At 31.2% G+C, this 24,831-nt stretch overlaps 4 protein-coding genes across 4 annotated transcripts; 3 read left to right on the plus strand and 1 right to left on the minus strand.

The window, feature by feature from the left end:
* Nucleotides 1–576: 576 nt before the first annotated feature.
* Nucleotides 577–1,520, plus strand: HELRODRAFT_170361 (hypothetical protein; the record flags this gene model as incomplete). The annotated part of the gene is made up of 3 exons (XM_009016169.1): nucleotides 577–715; nucleotides 1,122–1,175; nucleotides 1,345–1,520. 3 exons carry the CDS (start codon nucleotides 577–579, stop codon nucleotides 1,518–1,520), a joined length of 369 nt encoding a protein of 122 aa, XP_009014417.1.
* A 753-nt stretch (nucleotides 1,521–2,273) lies between these two features.
* HELRODRAFT_110599 (hypothetical protein) lies at nucleotides 2,274–6,796 on the plus strand. The gene is made up of 14 exons (XM_009016170.1): nucleotides 2,274–2,294; nucleotides 2,577–2,605; nucleotides 2,838–2,876; nucleotides 3,453–3,555; nucleotides 3,914–4,055; nucleotides 4,255–4,332; nucleotides 4,517–4,586; nucleotides 4,731–4,807; nucleotides 5,085–5,147; nucleotides 5,412–5,551; nucleotides 5,752–5,920; nucleotides 6,060–6,182; nucleotides 6,356–6,385; nucleotides 6,497–6,796. Exons 2-14 carry the CDS (start codon nucleotides 2,587–2,589, stop codon nucleotides 6,515–6,517), a joined length of 1,074 nt encoding a protein of 357 aa, XP_009014418.1. The 5' UTR covers nucleotides 2,274–2,294; nucleotides 2,577–2,586; the 3' UTR covers nucleotides 6,518–6,796.
* Nucleotides 6,797–7,530: 734 nt separating this feature from the next.
* HELRODRAFT_191046 (hypothetical protein) lies at nucleotides 7,531–13,108 on the minus strand. Its single transcript, XM_009016171.1, has 14 exons — nucleotides 13,015–13,108; nucleotides 12,388–12,590; nucleotides 12,070–12,213; nucleotides 11,890–11,958; nucleotides 11,650–11,742; nucleotides 11,422–11,520; nucleotides 11,015–11,182; nucleotides 10,394–10,538; nucleotides 10,180–10,277; nucleotides 9,454–10,030; nucleotides 9,207–9,348; nucleotides 8,748–8,946; nucleotides 8,571–8,674; nucleotides 7,531–8,069 (listed from the first exon to the last, which is right to left on the minus strand). Exons 1-14 carry the CDS (start codon nucleotides 13,067–13,069, stop codon nucleotides 7,895–7,897), a joined length of 2,271 nt encoding a protein of 756 aa, XP_009014419.1. The 5' UTR covers nucleotides 13,070–13,108; the 3' UTR covers nucleotides 7,531–7,894.
* A 315-nt stretch (nucleotides 13,109–13,423) lies between these two features.
* On the plus strand, nucleotides 13,424–15,415 carry HELRODRAFT_76182 (hypothetical protein; the record flags this gene model as incomplete). The annotated part of the gene is made up of 7 exons (XM_009016172.1): nucleotides 13,424–13,495; nucleotides 13,705–13,793; nucleotides 14,237–14,363; nucleotides 14,485–14,542; nucleotides 14,684–14,734; nucleotides 15,042–15,115; nucleotides 15,314–15,415. The coding sequence occupies 7 exons, from the start codon at nucleotides 13,424–13,426 to the stop codon at nucleotides 15,413–15,415; spliced, it is 573 nt and encodes a 190-aa protein (XP_009014420.1).
* Nucleotides 15,416–24,831: the final 9,416 nt, after the last annotated feature.

Genomic DNA, 24,831 nt, shown 5'->3' on the forward strand with positions numbered 1-24,831 from the left:
TTTTATTTAACCCATAAAATTTAATTAAACAAGGGAATTGAAATGACACATTAAATCTTTTTGTTGATCTGTATATCTCTAATCATTCAAAACCGAATCCTATAAAAGGCATGACGACCTCGATGTTATCTAAGCTTATTTGAAAGAACATGTCTGTAGAGAAAAGAGTGTGAGCTTCCTTTTCTCTCCCTGCACTGATCATAAGGAATGCGTGCAGTCATTGTCGCTCTTGCATCTTGTAAATGTTCAAAACGAAAAGTCTCTAGTGAAATACGGTAAACAATGCCAGTATAAAATGCTATAATAGTAACAGTATATATATTAACAGCAGTTTTGACAATATTATTATTTATTTAAATAAAAGCCGCATTCTTGTTGTCACGTTTCTCCATGCATATATTTGACAACCTGCAATTTTCTCAAAAACAGACTCAAGTTTCTTTGTTGTTAAAAGTATGAGGTATCTAATTAACACGTGTGGTCGATAGAAGGGTTTTTTCGGAATAGATATAAAATAGTATAAATAGTATAAACTCGACTGTTAGAAAAATCCAAGTTATTAATTTATTGTTTAAAATGGCAAAAAGTATGCGTAGTAAAAGAAAAAGGAAGATGAGGGCTATCAAAAGAAACAAGCTTGACGTCAAACTGACCGAAAAAATGAAAATTAAATCAAACATGATTAAAGATCAGGAAGTGGCCAGTCTAGTAAACTGTAATTTTTTAAATTTGTTATTAATATTTAATTGTTTTTGTTTCTAATACATATCAAATGTTAATGTCATTTCTCCAAAAAAACTGAACAATGTTCTGCGAACATGCTTGCTTGTTATGTTGTGCTGAGGTTATGACATCTAATTGCCATTCTTTTAATTATTAATTAAATATTTTAATTGTAATATTAATTTACGAAAAGTGACTAAGATAAAATAAATTATTTGAAATTTAATTGAAACAATTATGCTGTTTTTCAAGACTATAAAAACTTTTTTTTTATAAAATAAAGTATATATAAAATAAACTATAAAAAAAATTGTTAACATAATATAAATTTATAATACTTTTTTATAAATTTTATATTTAATAAATTTGATAAATTTTTTAAATTCTAAACACCTTAGTAACCACTACTCTGGACGAGAATAATGGACAATGCAAGGATAATAATGAAACAGGTTGATGATTTATTTTTTCTTATTTGGAAATAAATGTTAAATTTTCGCAATATTCATAATTTTGATATTAATGCATGTTGCTACATATTGTTACATATATTGTTACATATTGATACAGATACGTGATACATTTTTTAAAATTTTGATGCAACCAATATTTTTTGCATAGCAGTTACAGTAGTTAATGTAGAAATGGATGACACTACAAAGTGCAAGAAAGTGTATAACAAGAAAACATTAAGAGACGAACATGGGCAGTACCCAGTTTGGATGAATAAAAGAAAAATTGTAAAAAACAAGCTCAAGAATAAAAAGATTAAAAGAATCAAAAGATTAAAAAGCTAATTTTATTTAACTGTAATTAAAAACAATTCTATTCTAGTATTTTTTCTCTTAGTATAATGATTTGTTGGTGAGTTATTAAAATTTTATATTTCAATTGTTACTCTTCTGTCATTACCTTACACTTAACCTTAAACCGCACCAACATCTTTTTAACCCATCTATGCCTAATGTTAACTGTTGAAAGTTGTCGTGGCCGGATGTCTTTTCAGCAGATGAAAGTTGGGATAATATGTTTTGTACCAGGCTATTTAAATATAAACTCAAAAGTAAATCTTTTAAGTAACAAAAAAGAAATTAGCTGTAAATGCAAAATCAATCTTAAAATTAATTTGGTATAAACTATTATACGCTGTGCTGTTACGGGCTTCATCTTCAGAGTACAAAATACTATTAATTTGTAAAATGACATCCCGTTTCACTAAATTTCTAAACCTATTTATACGAATGAATTAATGTAAATTTTTTATAAGACTTGAGCCATAAACTAACTGAAATGCATTTGCGTCACACTCAATATTCCAAGTATACGTTTTTCACTAATTGAGGTTTTTATTAATATATAAACATGAAAATAATTTTTGTTTTCAAGTTAAATGACGATAGGGCAATCACCGAGGTTGGAATCAGCGAAGAATGTTGCACAATTCATAGGCTGTGTTGCGCACATTTGTCGAAACTATAAGGTCTATTCAGAGTTTTTGGTACCACAGTGTTTCCGGAGAATTGAATCTAACATCTAAGATTTGAAGTTAGTTTTCCGTTAAATTGCTCTAAGTAGGTTATTATTTTTTTATAAAATATAATCTGACTTGTTTTCGCTTTTTAACAGTCCAAAAAATAATTTTTAAACAATGAAAATTCGTACGTCCACGTTTTGAAGCACGTTGTTTTCTATTGTGTTCACATTTTCTTAGCCATTCTGGTTCTTCTTGTCTCTTGTGATTGTATTGTTCATTTCACTGCTGTTTGATATTTTGTTATCGTGTTATAATTATAATATTATAATTACTATTATATTTTATGACAAACTTATTTTGACAAATATTTCTTTCGAAGGTTTTTCAAAATGTCAGTTGCCTCCAAAGGTTACTTCAGTTTTTGAAAAATATTTTTACAAAACTAAAAATAAAATAAAGTCTACCTCTGTTTAATTAAAAATATCTACCTTTAATTTAACAAAGACTAAACAAAAATTCCTAAAATAATGTTGACTAATGTCCTTGTCCTACTCCCATTTTATTTTATAAATGAAATTATGTTCCAATTTTTTTATTTTTATATGCTTATATTTTTGAAATTATCAAATTTTATTTCTAGATCAAAAGGTTCCTCCTAAGGCCAACTTAGTTGGCGGAGGTTGGTCTAAATTTTTAACAATTGTTCAGTTATATATATATATATTACTGTTATGTTTTTGCCAATTATAATTTAGAAATTCTCATTAGTGCTCAACATTCAATGGTTGACATTGCAACATGTTTGAGACAGATGTGTCTTCAATTGTTTCATTCCGTCTTAGATCGTCAAGCAAACTGTCCCAGAAGTGGGTCTAGCAATTACAAAATATTTGCTAGCAAGTTGGTATTCCTAACATGGAGTATATTTGAGGGTGATGACCTCAAATCCTCATGACAATAGTGTGACATAAACTTTAACACATTTTTCTGACTAATAAACAGGTGCAAGTTTATTAAGACATTTGAAGACTTAGACTCCTACTTTGAACATGATTCTTTCATAGGAAGCCAATGCAAAGATTTTAATATAAGAGTTACATGATTAAATTTATATTGAAAACTCCAACAGATAGCACAAAGCACATATTTATAAATTATCAGAGTATCTATGATGTTAAAATTTGAATAACAACTATTTTGATTTATGACTAATCAAATCAATACTCAAACTATGACAATTTTTCATTTTTGTAAGACACAGCTGAGAATAGCTCCGGTAAGGATGCTGTCAAAACTCCTGATGAGTTAGCTACCCAAAGTCCAGAGCTTTTTATGTCTCCTACTGCATATGTTGCTAGGTTAGTTTTGTAATCGTAATTGTCTTGTTGTTCATTAATTAGCTCTGATTGACATTAGTGTGTTAGGAATTCATCTTTTTAATGTTGGTATGGGTAATATTTTAAAAGGTTTGGAACTTTTTATACTTTTTTGATCAAAAAAGATGGGCTCCATTATTGTTTATGATTGACACAGGAATAGATGTCATTTATATTTATATATGTTCATTTGGTGCTTTGTAAATAATGTCATTATGTATGTGCATATTTAGCAAAAAGTAATTTATACATTTTTATTCTCCTTATGTCTTATAATTATTTCAACCCTGAAAGAAGTTACTTTGCAGCGATGTTATTTTTGTAATTTTCCTTGGCCCAGCCTTCCAAAGGTGGTCAAGAGGAGATTAAAGGCATTAAAGAAGCTTCAGGTTCTGACAAATTTAGTTGAAGCCAAGTTTTTTGAGGAGCTTCACAAACTTGAGTGTAACTACCAGCTAAAATATGAACAAATATTTCTAAAGGTTAATATTATATTTCCCTTCAAAACAAACACGTTTTTATTGAGAACTTTATTTGTTTTTTAGTTTTCCTAGTTATTAGTTTCGTAATATTGTAAAAAAAAGTTTTTTATTCTATTTGGTAATGATTTCTGCCACAAAAATATTTTAAAAAAGTTAAATATTAATGTATGTGTAATTTTTTATAATTATTGTCTTCTAGAGAGCTGATATTATCAATGCTCGAATGGAGCCAACAGACGAACAGTGTGAGTGGCCCAATGATGAGGATGACCCTCTGGTTAGTTACTACCACCATCATCATTGTCATCGTCATCATGCTGTCATGATGATGATGCAATTTTCTTTAGTAGGATATTAGTTTTAATAATTTTTGTTTATTTATTATGATTTTAGTGTTGTTGAATAAAAATAAGCTTTTCACAGTTACAATTGGTAGAACAGGTTTATTATTTTTTCTACAGTCTGACAGCTTTGCTCATGTTAAAATTGGTGATATCGATGATAAAGATCTACCAGACAATCTCAAATTAGGTTTGCTATTCCATAACAGTAAAAAATTTTCTTCATATATTCATCATAATTCGTTAACCCTGATTTATTTTAAAAATGTGATTCTGGATGTTATGTACGTTGTATATGAAGTACGTTTCTTATTTTTTGTCGACATGCCTGCAGATGAAACAACCAAGGGCATTCCTGATTTTTGGCTGACCATTTTCAAAAATGTTGACATGCTCAGAGCAATGGTGCAGGTAAAAATTTATTATGCTATGCGTTGGCTGTTGAATGTCTGTTCGTTCTGGTTCAACCTTTCTGGTTCTTTCCTATCAGTTTTGTTAATTGATCTTGTAGTTGTGAAGCCTGAAGACCTTGGAAAAATCATTGTAGATTATGCATTTTTTATTAAGTAGTTAGAGCAATGCACATGAAAATAAATTTTTTATTCACAATGTAAAATTGTGGTGTGGTGATTAAGAGACTGTACAGCGATGGTAGTTGTATTAAGACGATCTAACCTATCCTCTGCAGCCTCATGACATCCCAATTTTGAAGCATTTACAAGACATCAAGGTACACCTTGACACAGAAAAGGTTAATTTTTGCTTATTATATACTTCAATTGTTTAAAGCAATATATGTTTTTTAAAGATTCGACATGTCTAGCCAATAATTTATTTTATCAACCTTTTGTAATACTAAGTGATGTTAAAATGTTTCTTCACACTTTTGTCTTTTTGATAGAACTTCTACGCATTATTTCTGATCTATAGAAGCTTTGGTATATTGAAATGCTAAGAATAGATTTGAATTAAAGCATGTATCCAGCTGATGAAGAATATTTTTTACAAATTGCAGGGTTTCACATTGGACTTTTTGTTTGAAGAGAATGAATTCTTCACAAATACTGTGCTCACGAAAACTTACTACCTCAAGTTCAACCCTCAAAAAGATGAGGAGCTGTTGTACGAAGGCCCAGAAGTTTACAAGTGCACAGGGTATTTATATATATATTTACATGTTATGGTCTTGCTTTTTTTTTACATTGTGTGGTTTAGTAAAAATTCATTGGTATATACTTTCCTCATTTGAACTCATGCAATGTTATCATTAATAATGTAATTATTAAATGTTATTTTTGCAACTTTTTTCTAACCTTAGCACACTAATTTGTTGTTTAATATTTCCATTCTTCAAGAACAACCATTGACTGGAAGCCGAACAAAAATGTAACAGTTCGCTTGGTGAAGAAAGTGCAGAAACATAAAGGAAGGGGCACAAAGAGAGTTCTCACAAAAACTGTTCAGAATGATTCCTTCTTCAACTTTTTCAATCCTCCAATGGTTTCAGAGAATGAAAACGAAATGGTAAACAATTAATTTTACTACAACCCTAATTCAATTCCAATTACGTTATGCTGCTGGAACAAGCCTGCCCTACAGCTTTTTTGCCACATTCCAGCTTCTAACCTTATCTTAACATTTGCTGTTTTCATCATTTTCATAGGATGAGGAAACAGATACCTTGTTGGAGGCTGATTTTGAGATTGGTCAATTCATTAGGGAGCGCATTGTGCCTCGAGCCATCCTGTACTACACAGGGGAGCTTGTAGATGATGAAGATGATGAGGTCAGTTTGTGAGATGATTGATTGATTGAATGATATTGATCTATTCATTGGGATGACAGGAAGTTGTGATGGGTGTTTATTTTTTTGTCAAATTGTTGAAATTTTATGTTAGGAAAATGATGAATATAGTGGTAATTATCTTTTTTATTTAATCTTTCTAAAACTTCTTTCAGTATGATGACGAAGACGAGGCCGGGGATGATGTTAGTACAAAATGAGATAGCGTTTTATGAGATTATTGCTGATATATATTCGTTATATCTTTATGAACATTGGTATTACTTATCGTTTTTTGTTTGTAATTCGTTTTACAGGAGGACGAAGACGAAAATTGAACGTTAGCAGCCACTAGGAATTAGTCTTCATTTTGTTTTTTCGTTTCTTCATTTTCTATCCTGTGTGCTTGTGTTTTTTTGAATGCTTGTTCATGTTTGTCTCTATGTACGTACGTATACGTTTGTTTCGTGACTGGTTGTATTAGTGGATGGATGGATGATGTATGAACAGATGAAGATTGGAAGAATGAGTTAATATTTATCATCTTCGTGTTTCTCTGACTTATATCGGTAATCAAACATCATTTCGTTTTCTAATTAATAAAATAGAAGTTTTCGTTTATTTTTGTTGTTTTTTAATAGTTTTTTTCAAAGTGTAAGCAAATGATTATGCCATTGTCTTGTGAAATGTTTTAAGGCTTGGTAAGTGCGCAGGTGCAAAAATTAGCTATTGTTGCTTTGTACATTTACCCCTTTACGATGCCAGTTAGTCCAGAGAAAGAAGACGTAAAAGTAACATTACACAACCTAATTATTTAATGTCCAAGCAAATTGTCAGTACGTGAAGCTTGGTTTGTCAAATTGTTAGGTTATATTGATTTGTGTTGAAACATGAAGTAATAGATGAGCCGTCTCTTTGTTCTCGTTTCGAATCCGTTATTTAAATATTTAAAACAATGAAATGTTTTTTTGCGTAACACCAAATTATTGAATGACGTAAAGATCATATGTACTTTATAGTATGCATATGCCGAGTATCCGTTTTTGTATTTTATTTTCGTCTGGTTAGAATTTTCGAAAATTTCACATGATTTTGAGGTAGTTAAAATTGTTATTCAATCACAGTAGAAAAGAGTGGTTTGTTTTCTTTGTGTCAAACTCTCATTCGTTTTAGTATTTTTTCATGTTATGGGTATTATTATCATAATCTTAATTGTTTTGGGTTAAATTTCAAAGTTTATTCATGAAACCTTTGTACAAAAAAATTACGTAATTTGATTTTTTTCTATTTGTAAAAAGAAAACGGAAGGAATTCAAACGTTGATTGCTTTAGAATTTAAAGAGTTAATAACCTTGCATATGTAAGGTGGATCGTCTAAACTTTAAAATATATCGGAGCGTCAAAACTCGCACATATATTAAAAAATTGTTCTCAATGTTAAAACAAAAATTAGTCAATATATGAAAATTAGTCTAAAAATATTTCAATATCACGCAGGTAATATTTAATTATAATCAATAAACAGTTTCAAAAATTAATGAGACTCATAACTGGCGATCATGGAATATAACCGAATGATCATGTTAAATATATATATGTTAATGTTCCACTATTGTCTTTTAAAATGAATGATATGTCTGCTAACAACGTAACGCTGAAACTGCATGAAAAGAGCAACCAGGTTTTGGTGCTGTCATCACAACAGCCACCACCAATCAGCTGACAGACACGAGAATGTCCTCGCACAGCTTCTTGTATTGCCACGTTGTTCCTTTAACTCTCTTCCTGCATATGCCGACGAATGATGATTTATGAAGCTCCACCACTTCCAGATCAAAAGCCAAACGAACTTTACCCCAATCATCTGAGATGGTGCATCTTAGTATGTATCTACGTTTGTGAAGTTTATAAGAAAATATTTGTGATTGGAGTGTATAAATATATTTAAATGTACTATATATAACTCTTCATGTAACAGTTTTAAAAGTATTTCAATCATCATCGACAAGATACCAAAGATGTTTTTATTCTAGCTATTTAGTTAGAATAGGGAAGATGAGCTTTTTCTTTTAAAGCAGTTATTACTGCTGTTGGGTAGATGGAAAAATCTTGCGGCAGCGCCTTTCTTATTTACAACTGTTCAAGAAACAAACAACTTTAAAACAGCCATTTGTCGAGGTTTTGCAATTCTTGAGTTCTTTTAAATTTAATTTTTTTAATGTTTGGCTAGACTAACAACGATATTAATGTTCAGTAAGCACAGAAATCTTCCGCCGCGTGGCAATAATAATTATATTAAGAAAAAACGACGGTACAACAATAAAAACTGTTGACTAGTGCATTCACATAAGCGAAAAAGGTGCATTCAAACACAGGCACACGCAAATCTACCCAGCTTGTTTGTAGTAGACTTTCATGAAGTCTAGCACATTCTGCATGTCTGAGAGCAATTCGTCAGGATGCTTTTGGCATATGTTTGATACATTATGCATGGCCTGCATGTATACATGTATTAATAACAGTGAGCAGTCAGTTACCATCGGAAGCATGACAAAGCACAGCACTTACCTTAACAATTCTTGGCTTGTCTGGGCTTGTTGTATTCTTTTTCTTTGGAGTTAACATGCACAACAACTTGTCCATACTTTTTTCCAAACTGCCAAAAACGGACGTTGCTTTTCTTGCTGACTTAACACAAGTTGGGGTATCATCAACATTGTCGTGAATGAATAAGCGATCTATTTCTGTATCAACTGAACCGCCAGCGCTTTTTCGAATTATTGAATAGATGTAAATTAAAATTAGAAGCACGTCAAAAAAGAAAAAAGGATTGAGAAGGTTCCAAAGATAAATAAATGGAACTATAACAAAACATCATTCATTGAAATAGTTGAAAGTTTTATTTAAGAAAAAGGTAGGAGCTGGATATTCATTGTAACAAAATAAGTGAGGAAGAGTATAATATGTCAGCGTATTAAAGTATAATGATAACAATAATAAACAATTATATACTATGCATATGCATACGTTATCTGAGCGCTGATGGGTGTTGTGTTGACACTGGCAGAAAGATGGTTGAGTTGAGAATCCATGGATCTTGAAGGAGAGAGTGTGCTACTCGTGCCCAGAAATCTTTCTTCTGCTGTTAACCTTGCCGATGCCTTTGGTGCTGTTAATGACGATGATAATGAAAAGTTTGACAAATTCGATAAAACAGTAATTCGATAATTCAGTAAATTGAATTACTGAAGAACTGAATTTTGATATGACTAACTGCCTTGTGAACTCAGTATGGTTGATAAAATAGGTGGAGGACTTTTCTTCTTTGGTTTAGAAACTGGTGTGATACCGACGGTGACAGGTCTCGGTCTCACTCTGGGAGTTCGTGGACGTATAAATGGGAAATTTTCTTTTCTCTCATCTGTTGACACGTCATCAGATAAGTAAAGAGGTTTCTTGTTGTGGTAGTTAGTTGTGTTGACACTCCTGTCATCATTCAGGGTCAGATCCTCAAAGTTTTTACCTATAATATCTCTGATGTTAATTTCGTTGCTAAACCTTTGATTCTGGTTGCCATGGTAGGTTTTGTTGTTGCCGCTATCAATGTGATCACTGTTGATATAGTTGTCATTGGTGTTGTAACTCTTATTACTATTAATATCGTTGTTATTGTTGCCAACAATGTAACTTTTGGTGGGATTGTAACTGTTGTGGATGATGTTTTGTTGCCTCTCCTTGCATGGACGATTTCGTTTTATTTCCTTCATTTGGTGTTCCTCTTTCTGGCCAACAACATCCACGCTCGCTGATTCACTCACCAACTCTTCAGTCAACTCTAATTTAGGAATGGGCTGTAGATTGTGTTAAATTTATATTTTATCGCTAATTTATACCATCTTCCACTGCCATCTAGCACAAACAACACATAAACGTAACTAACAGTACATAAACTCATACACACGCTACCACACTTTGAAGTGAATTATGAATGCAATCAAACCTCAGCAAACAAAGACATTGCAATGTTTTGTGATGCATCTGCCATGTTTGATCTGTTTCTTGGCGTGTGTTTTGGCCTAAGAAGTCTAACTGGCCTTCCTGTTAATGTTTAAATGCACAAGCATCCGTTTGTGGTTTGCCAAATAGCATATCTACATCCTCAGTGTCACCATTATAAAGAATAACGAAATTACTATCAACGTAATCGTGATCACCTTGTATTTTCTTTTTCTGCAAAAGTAGATAGGTGGATGTGATGTAATCATAATTCCAGAGCTGCACCTTCTCTTTGACCTCCTGCTTGGATACGCCGTAGTGCACGGACATCTCGGTCAGGCAGTCCTCATCAAACACGTTCTTCTGCAACGATCAAGTCAAGTCGTAATTGAAACGACAATATAAACATTAAATCAATACCAGAACGTTAAATAAAATAAAAATCATCAAAACCAGAACGTTAATTAAAATCAAATTCAAAACATTACATGAAATAGCATTCATAATTTTAAAATGAATATTGCATTAAATGTAATAATTAAACAAGATGTTCTATCTTTCACCACACACCAGTAAGCATTATCAGTAAGCATAAGCAAATTTACTTATTGTTTCATTATGTTTTTTTCCTTATTTTGAAAATTTTTTTAATTATTACTTTTAAATAAACTATTTCCACGCAATGTGTTTATCTAGTTGTAATCTACTCCTCATGTTGTTATTTGATTTTATTCTTTGTCAGCTGCTATATACTCATTCAGTATTTGTGTTTATTTCTGTCTTTAATAAAACAATAAATAAGATAGAAAATAAGACAAGAGGTAGTTAATCTTTCTGACCTGAAACTTGGAGGCCCATGAAACAGGCAGTTGGTAGCCCTTGAGAATCCACGGATGTCTGATGAGGTCCCTGATTGTGATTCGCTTGCTGGGGTCAGTTTGAAGGAGACACTTTAAAATCTCAACACTATCCTTTGACAGCCATTTTGGAACTTCATATTTCCCAGTCTAAATAAATGATGGAATGAATTGACAAATTAGTTTTTGTTGAAAATAAAAGCATCTATCAAACGGCCTGCAACTTACAATTTATAATTAATTGGATTAATCTTTCTAGCAGCACTTGTAAACCAACCAACCAACCAACCAACCAACCAACCAACCAACCAACCAACCAACCAACCAACCAACCAACCAACCAACTCTCTCACTCATTCATTCACTCATTCATTCATTCACTCACTCACCAGAATCTTCTTGTACAGCAGGTTGATGTTATCATCATCGAATGGAAGGAAGCCACAAAGAAGTGCATACAACAGAACGCCCATGCTCCACAAATCAACCTGGTCATCAATCAAGAAATATTTTTAACTGAAAATTAAACAGATTCCCAAGCTTTTATTTCATATTGGGATAAACAAAAACCATAAAAAAAATTTATATAACAGAGAAAAAATTATGGAGATATGAACCTGGGAACCAAAGTAATTTTTGCCGGCAATGAGTTCAGGTGCAGCATAGGCAGGACTGCCACAACAGGTCATCAAATAGGTTCCTAACCCACCCTGCATTCAAAATTCAATTATTATTGTCTACATATACATCAAATATTTTATCAAAATAGTGCATAGAGTTCATAATGTATAAATATCAATATATATCAACAATTAAAAAAGGTATAAAATTTCATTATCGCTAAGCAATAAGTTAACCTTTGGCTGTGCACAGAGTCCAAAATCAATAAGTTTTAAATTTTGATCTTCATCCAGCAATAAATTTTCCTTGAAAATAATTTTACAGATGAAAATACATCATGAACAAATGAACATAAATGTAAATGAAAAAAAATTTAAAGAAATTTACAGGAAAATGAATCAAAAAATTAGAATTACAGGTTTGAGATCCCTATGAACATAGCCCTGATCATGAATGTAGGCCACAGCAGCAACAATTTGCCTGAAACACTGCCTAGCTTCATCTTCCGACAGTCTGTCCTTTGCAACAATGTAGTCAAACAGCTCGCCACCATGACAGTACTTGAGTGATTTATATTTAAAAAAAAAATTTTCAGTTTGAATTCACAATTTATTGACACAACATCGATTCAATAAAAAAAAAACCATCAACGTTAATGTGTCCAATTTGATAAAAGTTTGAAAAACAGTTGAATCAATGACAATTACATTTAAAATTGACCATTAAAAACTTACCTCTAAAATAAGAAAAAATTTTTCTTCTGTTTCAAAAATTTGATAAAGTTTACAAATGTTCTGATGACTCAAATGTCTCATGGCCTCAATTTCTGTGCGTACTCTTGGCAAATCTTCTCCCAAAGTCTTTTTATCCATAATTTTGATTGCTACTTTGTCCCCAGTCAGGACATGATAACCTAATTTTACTTTGGCAAAACCACCTAAATAAAATTATAACAAAAATAATATAAACTATAAACATATACTTATTATATATCTAAAAAAAATAAATTAAATAATTAATCAATTAATAAAAAAAATAAAAGCTAAAAATTAAATTAACACTTAAAATATAAATAAATTATTTAAAATTTTAAATTAACGTTTTTTAAACAAAGAATAAATTTAAATAAAATCAAAATAAATCATTTTCCTTCATATACATTACGATTACACCTTTATGCAAATTTAAAATAAAACAATTATACAATATAAATATAAAAGAATGATATTTTAAAATTTCTATTTTAATTATAAATTTTATATATATTTATAATTTATATAAAATATATGAGTTAACTGTTAATTTAAAAAAATTAATTTAATTTTAAAAATCAGTCAATTAAATTGAAAATGAAAAGATACCGGAGCCGATGGTCTCGCGTACATAATACATTCCATCCAAAACATCGAAAGACATTTTGAAACTAAAAACTTAGTGAAAAAATAATAATTTATCTGATTAAACGACGAACTCAACTACTTGAAATATTTTGAATGTGGCGGAATTACAAGCAAAAGTCCACTTTTAAACTGAAAGGTACTTCTAATAAAATGTGTCATTTACATTTTGTCTTTTATTATATATCAAAAACATCAAACAATTAAACATAAACATAAAATTAAATAAACCAAAATTAGTTAAATTAAAAAAATTTAAGTTACGCAATGATAATTTTTATTTTCTTCATCAATACTTAAGAATGATTACTTTAAGCTTTTATACACTTTTAAACATAACAACTAAATTTAAAACCAAAAAGTTATCATAACAATGTCTCTATCGTTGAAAAAAGAGAACAAAATTACTATTTTAGATAAAAGTTTGAGCCGGGGTAAATCCGAGGTAAATTAATTTTTCTATTCTTTAATTTTTTTTTAGTGAATGATTATTTATTCTGTTTGATATTATTTTTTTATTAAAACTTTTCGATTTCATTTTTTTATATATTTATTAATATTAATAATTAATTTATTTTATTTAATTAATATTAATTTAATATAAAAACTTAATTTTATTTAACCTATTTCACTGTTTACTTGATTTTGTTGCAGGTAAGCATTAGTGCATTTGCTTTGCTCTTCTCAGAGATCGTTCAATACTGCCACAACAGAGTCAACACCATCCCTGAACTCCAGCAGAAGTCCCACTTTATTTTATTATTATTCTGTCTGATCTTTTTCAGTATTATTTATTTAATTTCAATTAAATGATTGTTATAACAAAAATAAGCTTACCTTTACTTTACACTAAAGTTTAAATTAAAATGTTTAGTTTTTAGAGAAATAACTTGTGCCAAAAATGGCCATGTTTACAGGTTATAAGAAAAGAAACCCAAATGAAATGTCTAATTTCAAAAACCAAACCCAAAATTTTTTTTGTAAAGTTTAAGCAATTCTTATTGCATTTACTTTGTGTCTGCTTTTATATTTAAAATCAAGCCCTTTAATACTCTTATCTACTCTTACTGAAATATTAAAAAAATAACTAAGTCAGAGTCATGGCTTGGTCTAATAATGCTCAAATAATTGTTTGACTCAAATGATAATAATAATGATGGTTCATTGAAAATGAAATGCTCTCCAGACTGTCAGACCTTGGCTTCCATGTTGGGCAGAGATATTTGGATTTGATTGTTTTGAGAGAAAAGGGACACAAAAGAGAAACTAAACTGGTGAACATGCTGGTTTTCATCAAGTCAAACGTTTGGAAGGTCGCAGATTTTAATGGTTTCACCTGTTTTAAGAATTTTTAATTCAGAAAATCTTTACATTCGTTTACTTCACCTTAGATTTGAAGTTTTGAATAGTTTCTTTTTATTTGTTGACATTTAGAATTTGTTTGGAAAAGAAGCTGACAAATTAGAACATGCCAACGATGATGAAAAGATTTGTATCCTTTTCTTAAAAAAATAAATTTTACATTGATTCAACATTAATTTCTTTAGAATCTTCATTATTGACTTAATAATTCACTTTCATATTGAAATAATGCATTATTAAATAAGACCTTAACGAAAAAATCAAACCGAAGATTACATCATTGAGAAAGATCCTCTGGTGAACAGATTCATTTCAAATCCAAGTGAAGGAGGTATTTAAAACCATTTATGACTCTCTTTTTTCATTTAATTTTTTAATAACCCGGTGTTTAGCTCAACAGCCTTTAATGTTTGTGACGTTTCAAAGATCATTTTAATCTCACTATCATGTATATATTAAAGGATTATTTTGAATATTTCATATAGATCGATTTATTTTTTTGCATGTTCAGTCGTTTATAAATAGATTGCTGATCATGAATCATTAAATGGAATGCTGCTTTATTAAAATACATGAAACACTAAATTGGATGTTGTTTGTTTGAACAAGATACAAACTGACCATTCCAGGAAGACAGTCCAGTTTGAATTGTGCATCATTCATGGCGGGCATCATAGAAGCCATACTGACCACCAGCAATTTTGTCAGTTGAAAATTTTTGTAATCATTCCACCATTGTTTTTTCCTCTTTTTTAAAATTCACGAAATAAGAATCTTTCATCTTAACTTAAATTGCTTCTACTTTCTCTGAATGTGTGAGATGGCTAACCTAAATAAATGGTGAATTTATGTTTGAGATGTGTTTTAGGGGGATGAATTAATATTCTCTGCATCGTTGCAGCCTGCCAAAGTTACAGCACACTGGCATGAAGGAACTGCATTCAGGATCAACTTTGATGAATCCGTGCTTCTCAGGGACAAGACTGTAGATGGGAGAGGATGAAGATGACGACGTTGATGGATGATGATACAACATGACGGGAGAATGATGAACGCAAATGACTGATTTGACACGGATTGATAGTTTAAATAAGATGAGAGAAATGGTAATACAGGTGGATATTATTATTTTATAATTTAGAAGAAACTTTTTGTATTATTTCATAGTAAATTCACAAGCACATGAACGCAAAAAAAAACGAGGACAACAATAAATATATCAATAAATATTAAACAAATCAGTTGTAAAAACGCGTTAAATGTTAGTTATAACTAATATTCTTTAAATGCCAGCCAATATTAATAATCATAAACTATAAAAGTAACATACAGATCAAACGAAATGAGATGAAACTATAAGAAAACAATAACAATTAGTCATTATGTATAAACTGAGAGGGGCAACTCATCTAAAATATAAACATCACAACGTCACACTCCCGCTTAAAATCGCAAAAACATCGCATCCTTATACAACACTAAAAGAGTTTCATCAATTTGAAGAAAAATCCCAGGCAGATGCCTGAAGCAAAACAACTTGCAATGGTTAGGAAGGAGAGTATTGACAGCAGACTAATTCCTGTTAACCCATGTCCGCTGTTGTAATGCAAATGTTTAAGATGTTATCAACTAGTCCATTAAGTTAAATGTTAGAATGTATTAATGTAAAGTAGAAAACATCAACATGAAAATCTCACTACATAAAAAGCAAGAATCATCAAGGTTGACATCACTTGTAACGACAGAAAAAATGTATACAAAACAAATTAAAACATCAAGACATGAAAATAATGAAGAATCAACCTAGTACAACCACCAGCAATTCGAGCTCCCATGTGCATTACAAACCCACCGAGGAATGCTCCCAATGAATTTATAACTTTGCCTGTCCCTAACGTACCTGATTGACTGGCTGATAAGTAGCTACCGAACACAGCTGTTGCCACATAGATCACCTGATTCAAGATCATCGATTTAAGTTGTACCACCCATCTTTCTCGGATGGCTAGCTTTCCAACCAACTAATTGTTAATAAATAAACAAAAAACAAAAGTAAACATTTCACAATTCACACACCTGCCACCAAGTCTCAAAGGAAAAGTTGTTTTGGAATTTAGCTGCATATGATGAAAAACCTTTCAGTGGACCGACAAACAGTTGGGACTCTACCACAACGAGACAACTGCTACCACTGAGACTTTTTTGAACAATTAGTACCAGAGGTATCTGAATGATACCCAACAGAATTCCACAAAAGTAAGGTGGCCATGGATAGGAAGACAATGATGATGCTTTTGTAACTGGAAGCTGAAATTAGTGTATGTTTTTTTTTGCAACATGATGCTACCAATTAGTTGCCACAAAATAATTTACTTTACATTCATTACAAAGTTCCTTTTACAATTTGAAAAGTCAACAGAAACTTTTCAAAAATATCTTAAATGATAACAAAAATTGTTAACATTGGAATCAATGTGGAATGGGATCAGTGTTTCGAATGCACACACCAATACTCCAAACATGGCTGCCAATGGTAGAGCCAGTGGAAAATATGGAGACTTCATCCATCTGAAGAAAAAAAAACAATAAATTTTTGTATAAGATTTTTGGAAGACAATGGGAACAAATAAAATAATTAAATATTAAATCTGGAAACTAACAGGTTTTGCGTGGTTGAGGTAGTAGATAACAGAGAGGAATCAATACTTGGTTTCATGATGATGAATACAAAAACTGCTGTAAAAGACCCAAGCAGTATATAACCTGTATTTTTAGTTTTGTATTTACATGAAATTCATCTGAATAGGTGACAAATTAAATAACATTTCAACCTGAATTTGGGATCATTGCTCCAAATTGCAAAAACACTGATGTTGGACACTTTAAATCAATATTCATTATCGTTATATATCAATAAATAAAACTATTTACAGTCAGTGGCAGATCTAGGTCAGTAATAAAAATCTTTTTTTTAACAGAAATATCAATGTTTTATGCCGAAAATCGATCAAAAATGGTCAGAAAAAAAAGACAATTAGCTATAAATAAACAAAATAAATAATAAACCAAAAAAAGATCATTAGCTACACTACAACAAATGTTGGCCCCACCATCAAAATTTTGACCCCCGTCAAAGTTGTCTAGATCCGCAATGTTACATAATCATTTCTTCATTCGGTATGGATTATTTAAAATCAATATCTTGTGTATGTTACTCTTTAAAATTAACTATGAAGAGAAATTATTAAAAAATTGAACTTAAAAAAATCCATAAAAATGTGAATATGTGAATGATCGTAAGGCGGCACCTACAGAGCCAGTTAGAGTCATTCCGCACCCCATGAGTAAACCGCCAATGACGCTTGACCAGATTGTGTGGGAAGATAACTTTGTGAAAAATTCAGCACTGACCGATCGAAAAGCTTGGTTTGTCTGAGGCAACATTGACAAGATTGACATTGAAAACATGCCTGTGGTCGAAAAAATAATATCTTAAAAAGGGATAGATTATTATCTAAAATGTTGAAAACTATAATAAAAGAAAAGATAAATAATTCTCACTGGTTGACAATGCAGTCAGAAAAAACTTAAGCATGGTGAATTGTTTGAAGATCATTTGATTTTGGATGACACCTGGATCTGTGACTAATTGCAAATGAATTTTAAACGTTAAAATGAAAAAGCAAGATATATGAAATCTAGAAATACAAGTGACATTATTATTTAACATTTAACATTATTATTTTAATGAAGCTGTCTGTTCTGTAGCCATTTATTTTAAATTGTAAATCCAAGTTAGAAAGATTTTATAAATAAGTAAACTTCTTTAATAGAATGAGATAAATAAAAGATTTATTGGGATTTATTTGATATGTGAAACATCCTATTCCATAAATTTTTGATTAATGAATTATTATATACAAAAAATAAGTTGAAATAGGTTACACACATTGCTCATTGCTGGAGTTCAAGTAAAAGTTGGCATCATTTTTTATTTTTTGCTGAAACATTGTGTAATAAAATATTAAAACTAATAAAATTGAGTACATCAAAATCAAAAAAAGGTGCATAAATTTATTCACAAATTGCAGACTGCACAAAAATTACGACTTTTCATGAAAAAAATTATTAACAAATTGAAAGAAAAATTCTTTCAATTCAAATTCCAACCAGAGCCTCTTTGCATGGCATATCCAAAGAGGATTCCACACAGAATGCATGTAACTATTTTAATTGGCACTGGAAATGTAAATGATGTAGCCAATTTTTTGTTGTATTTCTCGTCCCCCCTGGGTCTTGCCTGTTCAGTAGACGTCATCGGTAATCTCGGAGACGGCAAAGTGGTTTTTCCAGCAATATTTATTTATAGTCAACAGTTTAAAGAGACTCATAAGTTCCTCCCACGGTACAACTAAAGGTTAAACTAAATAATAAAAGCTTATAATAAAAGTTAAAAATAAAAATTTTAAACCAATTTTTACTAGAAAAACCACAAAACCTCTATAAAGTTATAAAAATATGATACATTACAAAATGTATAACAAAATTTTAAACGTATCTGTTAAAAAGATAGTTTCACTTTTAAAACAAATTATTAATTTTTAGAAACTTGATTCCAGAGGTAACTTGCCGTTGAAAAAAATTTTCAATGTTAAAACGCAGGTAGGGCGCTTCCAGTTATATAATTCCATGATTTTTACTTCATAATCGACGGATAGATCTATTTAGTTTTAGAAATTGAACTATAACATTATGTTGTATGAATTATTCTTTTCTTCGTTAAACGTTTTTCATTCATGTTTTTCAATTTTAAAGTCATTAACATTTAAAAATTAAAATTCTTCAAAAATAGGCTTATTTTTTTAAATTTTTACTTCATAACCGGCGGGTAGATCTATTTAGTTTTAGAAATTGAACTATAACATTTCTCAACGGGTACAAAGCAAGGGGAGGCCTATTTACCAGCATACAACACCTTCTTATGGGTTGAAGCAGAGATATGCAAAGAACCTCAATTTTTTCAACTTTTAATTATTTTCAGTAATGTCTCCCTTTGCTCCAAACCACATAACTAGAATAATAGGACTAATCGATCAATTCGATCTATCGGTCGGGCTATTTGTCGTGCTTGGATTGTTGGCTTACGAAATTGCATGGATTTTAACGAGCAAGCTAAATGAGATATTTACTTGATTTAATATGCTTAAAACATTGTAGTAATTCTATTTAATTTTAATAATGATTAATAGAATTATGTATTATTAAATTATTTTTGTTAATTTGAATATAAAAATTGCTTTTGGTCCGGTGAAATCCGGTGGCTTACTGAAGCTGAAGGTTGGCTTAGTAGGATTGAACTATAGTCACCCTTTTTTTTACACTATTCGATCATGTTAAAAATTGGTTTGCTTATGAAATAAACGGCCTAAATAAATCAAAATTGTTATTTGAACAACTATCTTCATTATATTCAATGAATATTTTACATTCTGCTGGTGCTCATAAGAAACTGGCTGCTGAAATCATACGTTGGCTTACAGCAGTGGCTTACAGGGTTTCATAGAACTCTTACCATAGCACTTTTTTGTACATATAACATATAATGCTTTAAATAAATCAATATATTCATATCACAATTATTTTTGTCAATATAAATATAGAAATTGCTTTTGTCAGGTGAAAAACAGTGGCTTACTGAAGCCGTAGGTTGGCTTAATCGGATTTTTTCTCATGTACACAATACTATGAGATAAATCAATCAATCAAGCAATCAGTCAGTCGGTCGGTCAGCCAGCCAGCCAGTCATATATGTATATATATATATATATATATATATATGTATATATATATATATATATAAAGTAGGAGAGAGAGAGAGAATGAGACAAGGGGTATGCGTAAAAAACAAACGTTTCAATAAATAGATAAAAATATACAATACACATACACGCACACACACACATACGCACACACACACACACACACATATATATATATATATATATATATATATATATCGCTTGTATTAAAAGAAGAATGCAAGCTTTTGAAATGCATAATGAGAACAACTATTTTTATTTCGTTGTTGTTGTTGTTGTAATTATTATTATATTGTTGTTATTGTTGTTCGTTGATGATGGTTGTGATGATGATGATGATGATCGTCATCATAGTTAACAAGATTAACAGTATAACATACTTAAAATACATTGACAGAAATGCCATGAATGTTTATTGTACTGCGTATATATGATGGCAGTATGTATGTATGCGTGTATGTATGTTTGTATGTATGTGTGTCTGTGTCTCTTTATGTGCACATGTTTGTATTCGAGATTTTAGTAAGAAAAGAAAAACACAACAGTTGCTTTTATTTGACATCATCAAAAGATGAAAAGTGACGAAATTAAAATTTGTTAAATGTCAATTTTTTAAAATGTTCAGATTTTAAACAAACAAATATAACAAAATATCGATCGATAAAAAATAATTATCACGAAACATGAATATTTAGTAAGGACAGTTCACAGCATATCATAATGACTAAATCAACATACCAAACAGAAATTATTCATGCATGCATATATACAAAGTAAATCAGGAAATATCCAAAAATTATATAACCAAAATAAGAAACTAGAAACCAGTCAACATTTTACAAATAAATAAATAGACATTATTAAAAAGATTGTTCAAAAATGGTAAAATTTAAGGCGACGACAAAAAAAAATTGTAGTTTGTTTTGTTGGTGTTGTGTGGTGCTAAGAAGCGAAAACAAACACACCACAAAAAAAAATATTAAAAAGTCGCAAGAATAGTAGTCAGTCACCTACCTACAATTAAATTACTCTCAGGGCCCTAGCTTACCTGTAATGATAACTCAACTCATTTATTTTACATATTTTAACGTTTTAATTTTACTTGAAGCTTTTAATTTATGTTAATGTTAATATTTTACTTGAAACTTTTTAACTAATGTTAAGCCCTAGCTTACCTACAGTTGTTCAACTCATCTCAATCCCTAACTTACCTATGAATTAAATTAAGTCCGGTAAAGAAAATAGAAAGTTGAAGAGAAACATAACAACGACACCGAATGAATGGATGTTGTGTATGTGTGTGTTGTATTTATGTGTGTGCGTGTATGTAAATGTGCGCGCGCGTACCCTCCAGAAACTACTTCACCCACTACGGACGAACCTCCATTGCACCGACCATCATCTGACACGCACCGAGGAAATGAATTTTACCGGATACTGAAAAACAAAATTGAAAGAAAAAGTTAATTTTTTAAAATAAAAAACAAGCCATTGAAAAAAAGTAAGAAGCAACTTATCTTACCATGAGATTACCATCATGAAACGTGCTGACTCCCACCACAACCCACCTCTGATCATTCTGTAGACAAATTTTTTTTATTGGCTTAGTAGTAAATGAATGTTAAAACGAAAGAACAAACGAATAAATGATTGAGCGAATGATTGAGTGATTGAATGAATTAATTAACCAATCTATGACTCAATGAATGAATAGAATGAGTCAATTAATGGATGAATGAAAGATTGTGTGACAAAATGAATGAATGAAAAAGATAAAAACAACGAAACTAAACCATACTTCAAAAATCGTCGTTGTTGTTTTCTTCGAGTTGTTATCGGAACGATCATCATGAGACCACCATCTGAAACGTGCTGACGCCCACCACTGCCCACCTCTCATCAGTCTGTAGACAAGTTATTTTATTAGCTTAGTTAGTAGTAAATGAATGTTAGAATCTTAGAAGCAAAAAATTATGAAATGGAAATAATGGCAAATAAATAATATTTGAAAATAATAAAGAGAGTAAAATGTAAAAAAAACTTACCGTCGTCCATTCGACAAAGGCAAAATGATGAGTGCCTTCCGTTTCCTGCGTTGTCCTCCAAAACTGGTGCCAGTCCTCCTCGAGATTGTTGTTGAAACACAGCCCGTGGAATAGAGAAAGAGAAAATTCTCATCAGAAAGCTTAGCGGTGCCTGCATCTTAAATTGCTTAATAAAAATAATCCTATCTACCTATTCAATTACCTTAACTAATCTATAATAAATTGTTAATGGTACGATAGTCGAAAGTTCCCCTTCATTCTCCCTCCTTGCACAGAGGTTCACCGACAGCCAGGGCACCGGATAGTAAACCATTGCCGTGCGGATAGTAGACTACTGCCTTGCGGATAGTAAACCATTTGCCGTCCGGAAGCCGTGCGGGTAGTAGACTATGGCCATGCCGCATAGTAAATCATTACCGTGCAGATAGTAAACCATTGCCGTCCGGATAGTAAACCATTGCCGTGCGGATAGTAGACTACTGCCTTGCGGATAGTAAACCATTTGCCGTCCGGAAGCCGTGCGGGTAGTAGACTATGGCCATGCCGCATAGTAAATCATTACCGTGCAGATAGTAAACCATTGCCGTCCGGATAGTAAACCATTGCCGGTTCGCCACTGGCCGCCAAGGCTTACCTCTGACAAGAGACTTCGAAATTCAGAGTCTATCGGCTATCGTACCCTCAACTTACCTATTCATTACAATTAAGCCCTAGCTTACCTAAAATTACAAAACTCAAGAGCCCAATTCATTGGCCTTTCGGCACCCACCCCACCACCTACGTAATGCCTTGGGCTCCAACTTAGTAATAATAATATAAAACTTAAACCCTAAATCTATTAATGAGTATGTGTTACAACGTAGCCTTAACCTACCTATTCATTACATTACGGTCCTAGCTTACCTAAAATTACAAAACTCAAGAGCCCAATTCATTGGCCTTTCGGCACCCACCCCACCACCTACGTAATGCCTTGGGCTCCAACTTAATAATGATAATGTAAAGCTTAACAATTAACCTACCTATCGATACACTTACAGCGTTTTAATTTACATTACAAGATTTTTCCTAGAATTACATTATTGCTCTTAACTACCTATGAAATTAAATTACTCTCAACCTTATTAATAATAAATTAGAATGTGTAATGAAAATAAAATTACGCTCAAATACTAACATATGTGTTTATGTATGTATTTGTGTGTGTGCGTGTAATACGCTGGTGCGTGTAATGTGGGTGCAAGATAAAATAGAAGAGATAAACTTACGCTGCCCACCTATTCAACTACATTAGTGTTGGATGCTCCCTATCTATCCTACCTACAATTAAAATTAGGCCTATCTAACCTACCTATATAGCTACTTAATGTAATTGTGTGTGTATGCGTGTGTGCGCGTGTGAGCATTCCTACTTATTGTTAAATTACAGAAAAAAAGAAGAAAACGTATCCCAGTCAGGCAGGTATTCTTTGCCACTGAATGAACGAACGTAGCCTGACATCTTCCACGATGAACTCCTCTGGAAGCTTCAACCTGAATGAAATGAAAAAATCCTATTTAATTAATTTAAATGAAAATAGAGAAACGAGCCGCGGTGAAATCCACCAACCGGAAAAGCCAGCAAACTGGCAAAAAAAGAAACCGTTAAGAAACCGTAAAGTCGGAAGTTAGGGTTAAGGTTGAACGTAGGGTGACATCACAACCATTCTGATCCTCCACGACGAACTCCTCCGGAAGCTATTACCTGAATGAATGAAACTGAATGAACCTAGATGAATGGACAAATCTTATTTATTTAATTAATTTAAATGAAAATAGAGAAACGCAAAGAAGCCGACCGAAAAGAACCGCAAAGAACGGTATCTATATAGGATTTATGCTCTATATAACTCTATATAACTCTATATAACTCTATATAACTCTATATAACTCTATATAACTCTATATAACTCTATATAACTCTATATAACTCTATATAACTCTATATAACTCTATATAACTCTATATAACTCTATATAACTCTATATAACTCTATATAACTCTATATAACTCTATATAACTCTATATAACCATGCATACTAACACATTCAATCAATAAAAATCCCACTAAAACCAGGAACCACCGCGTACCTGCTGAATGTATGATGTGAAACAAAACAAAAAAAAAACACAAAACAAAAATCACACCACCAAGTAGAGTAAAAGAATAGGAGTCCCTAACCTACCTATGGAACTAAATTACCTTATGCCCTAGCCTACCTATATAATAAATTAATTTTTACCTCACCTACCTATGCTTCATTAACTTAACTCAAGACTCATGAAGAAAGAGAAAAAGGAGTAAAACAGAACATAAAATACTACCACACAAACAAACATGATGTATGTATGTATGTATGAGCAACCGCTAAAGAACCCACCTAAAATATAAAAAAATACAACATATAAACACACAAACCACAGACATGCAAACTCTATATAACTCTATATAACTCTATATAAAATTAAATTAAATAAAAATAAATAAATTAAAAAAATATAAATATAAAAAAATG

The sequence above is a fragment of the Helobdella robusta genome, assembly GCF_000326865.2.
Source record: "Helobdella robusta unplaced genomic scaffold HELROscaffold_17, whole genome shotgun sequence".
NCBI lineage: Eukaryota > Metazoa > Annelida > Clitellata > Rhynchobdellida > Glossiphoniidae > Helobdella > Helobdella robusta.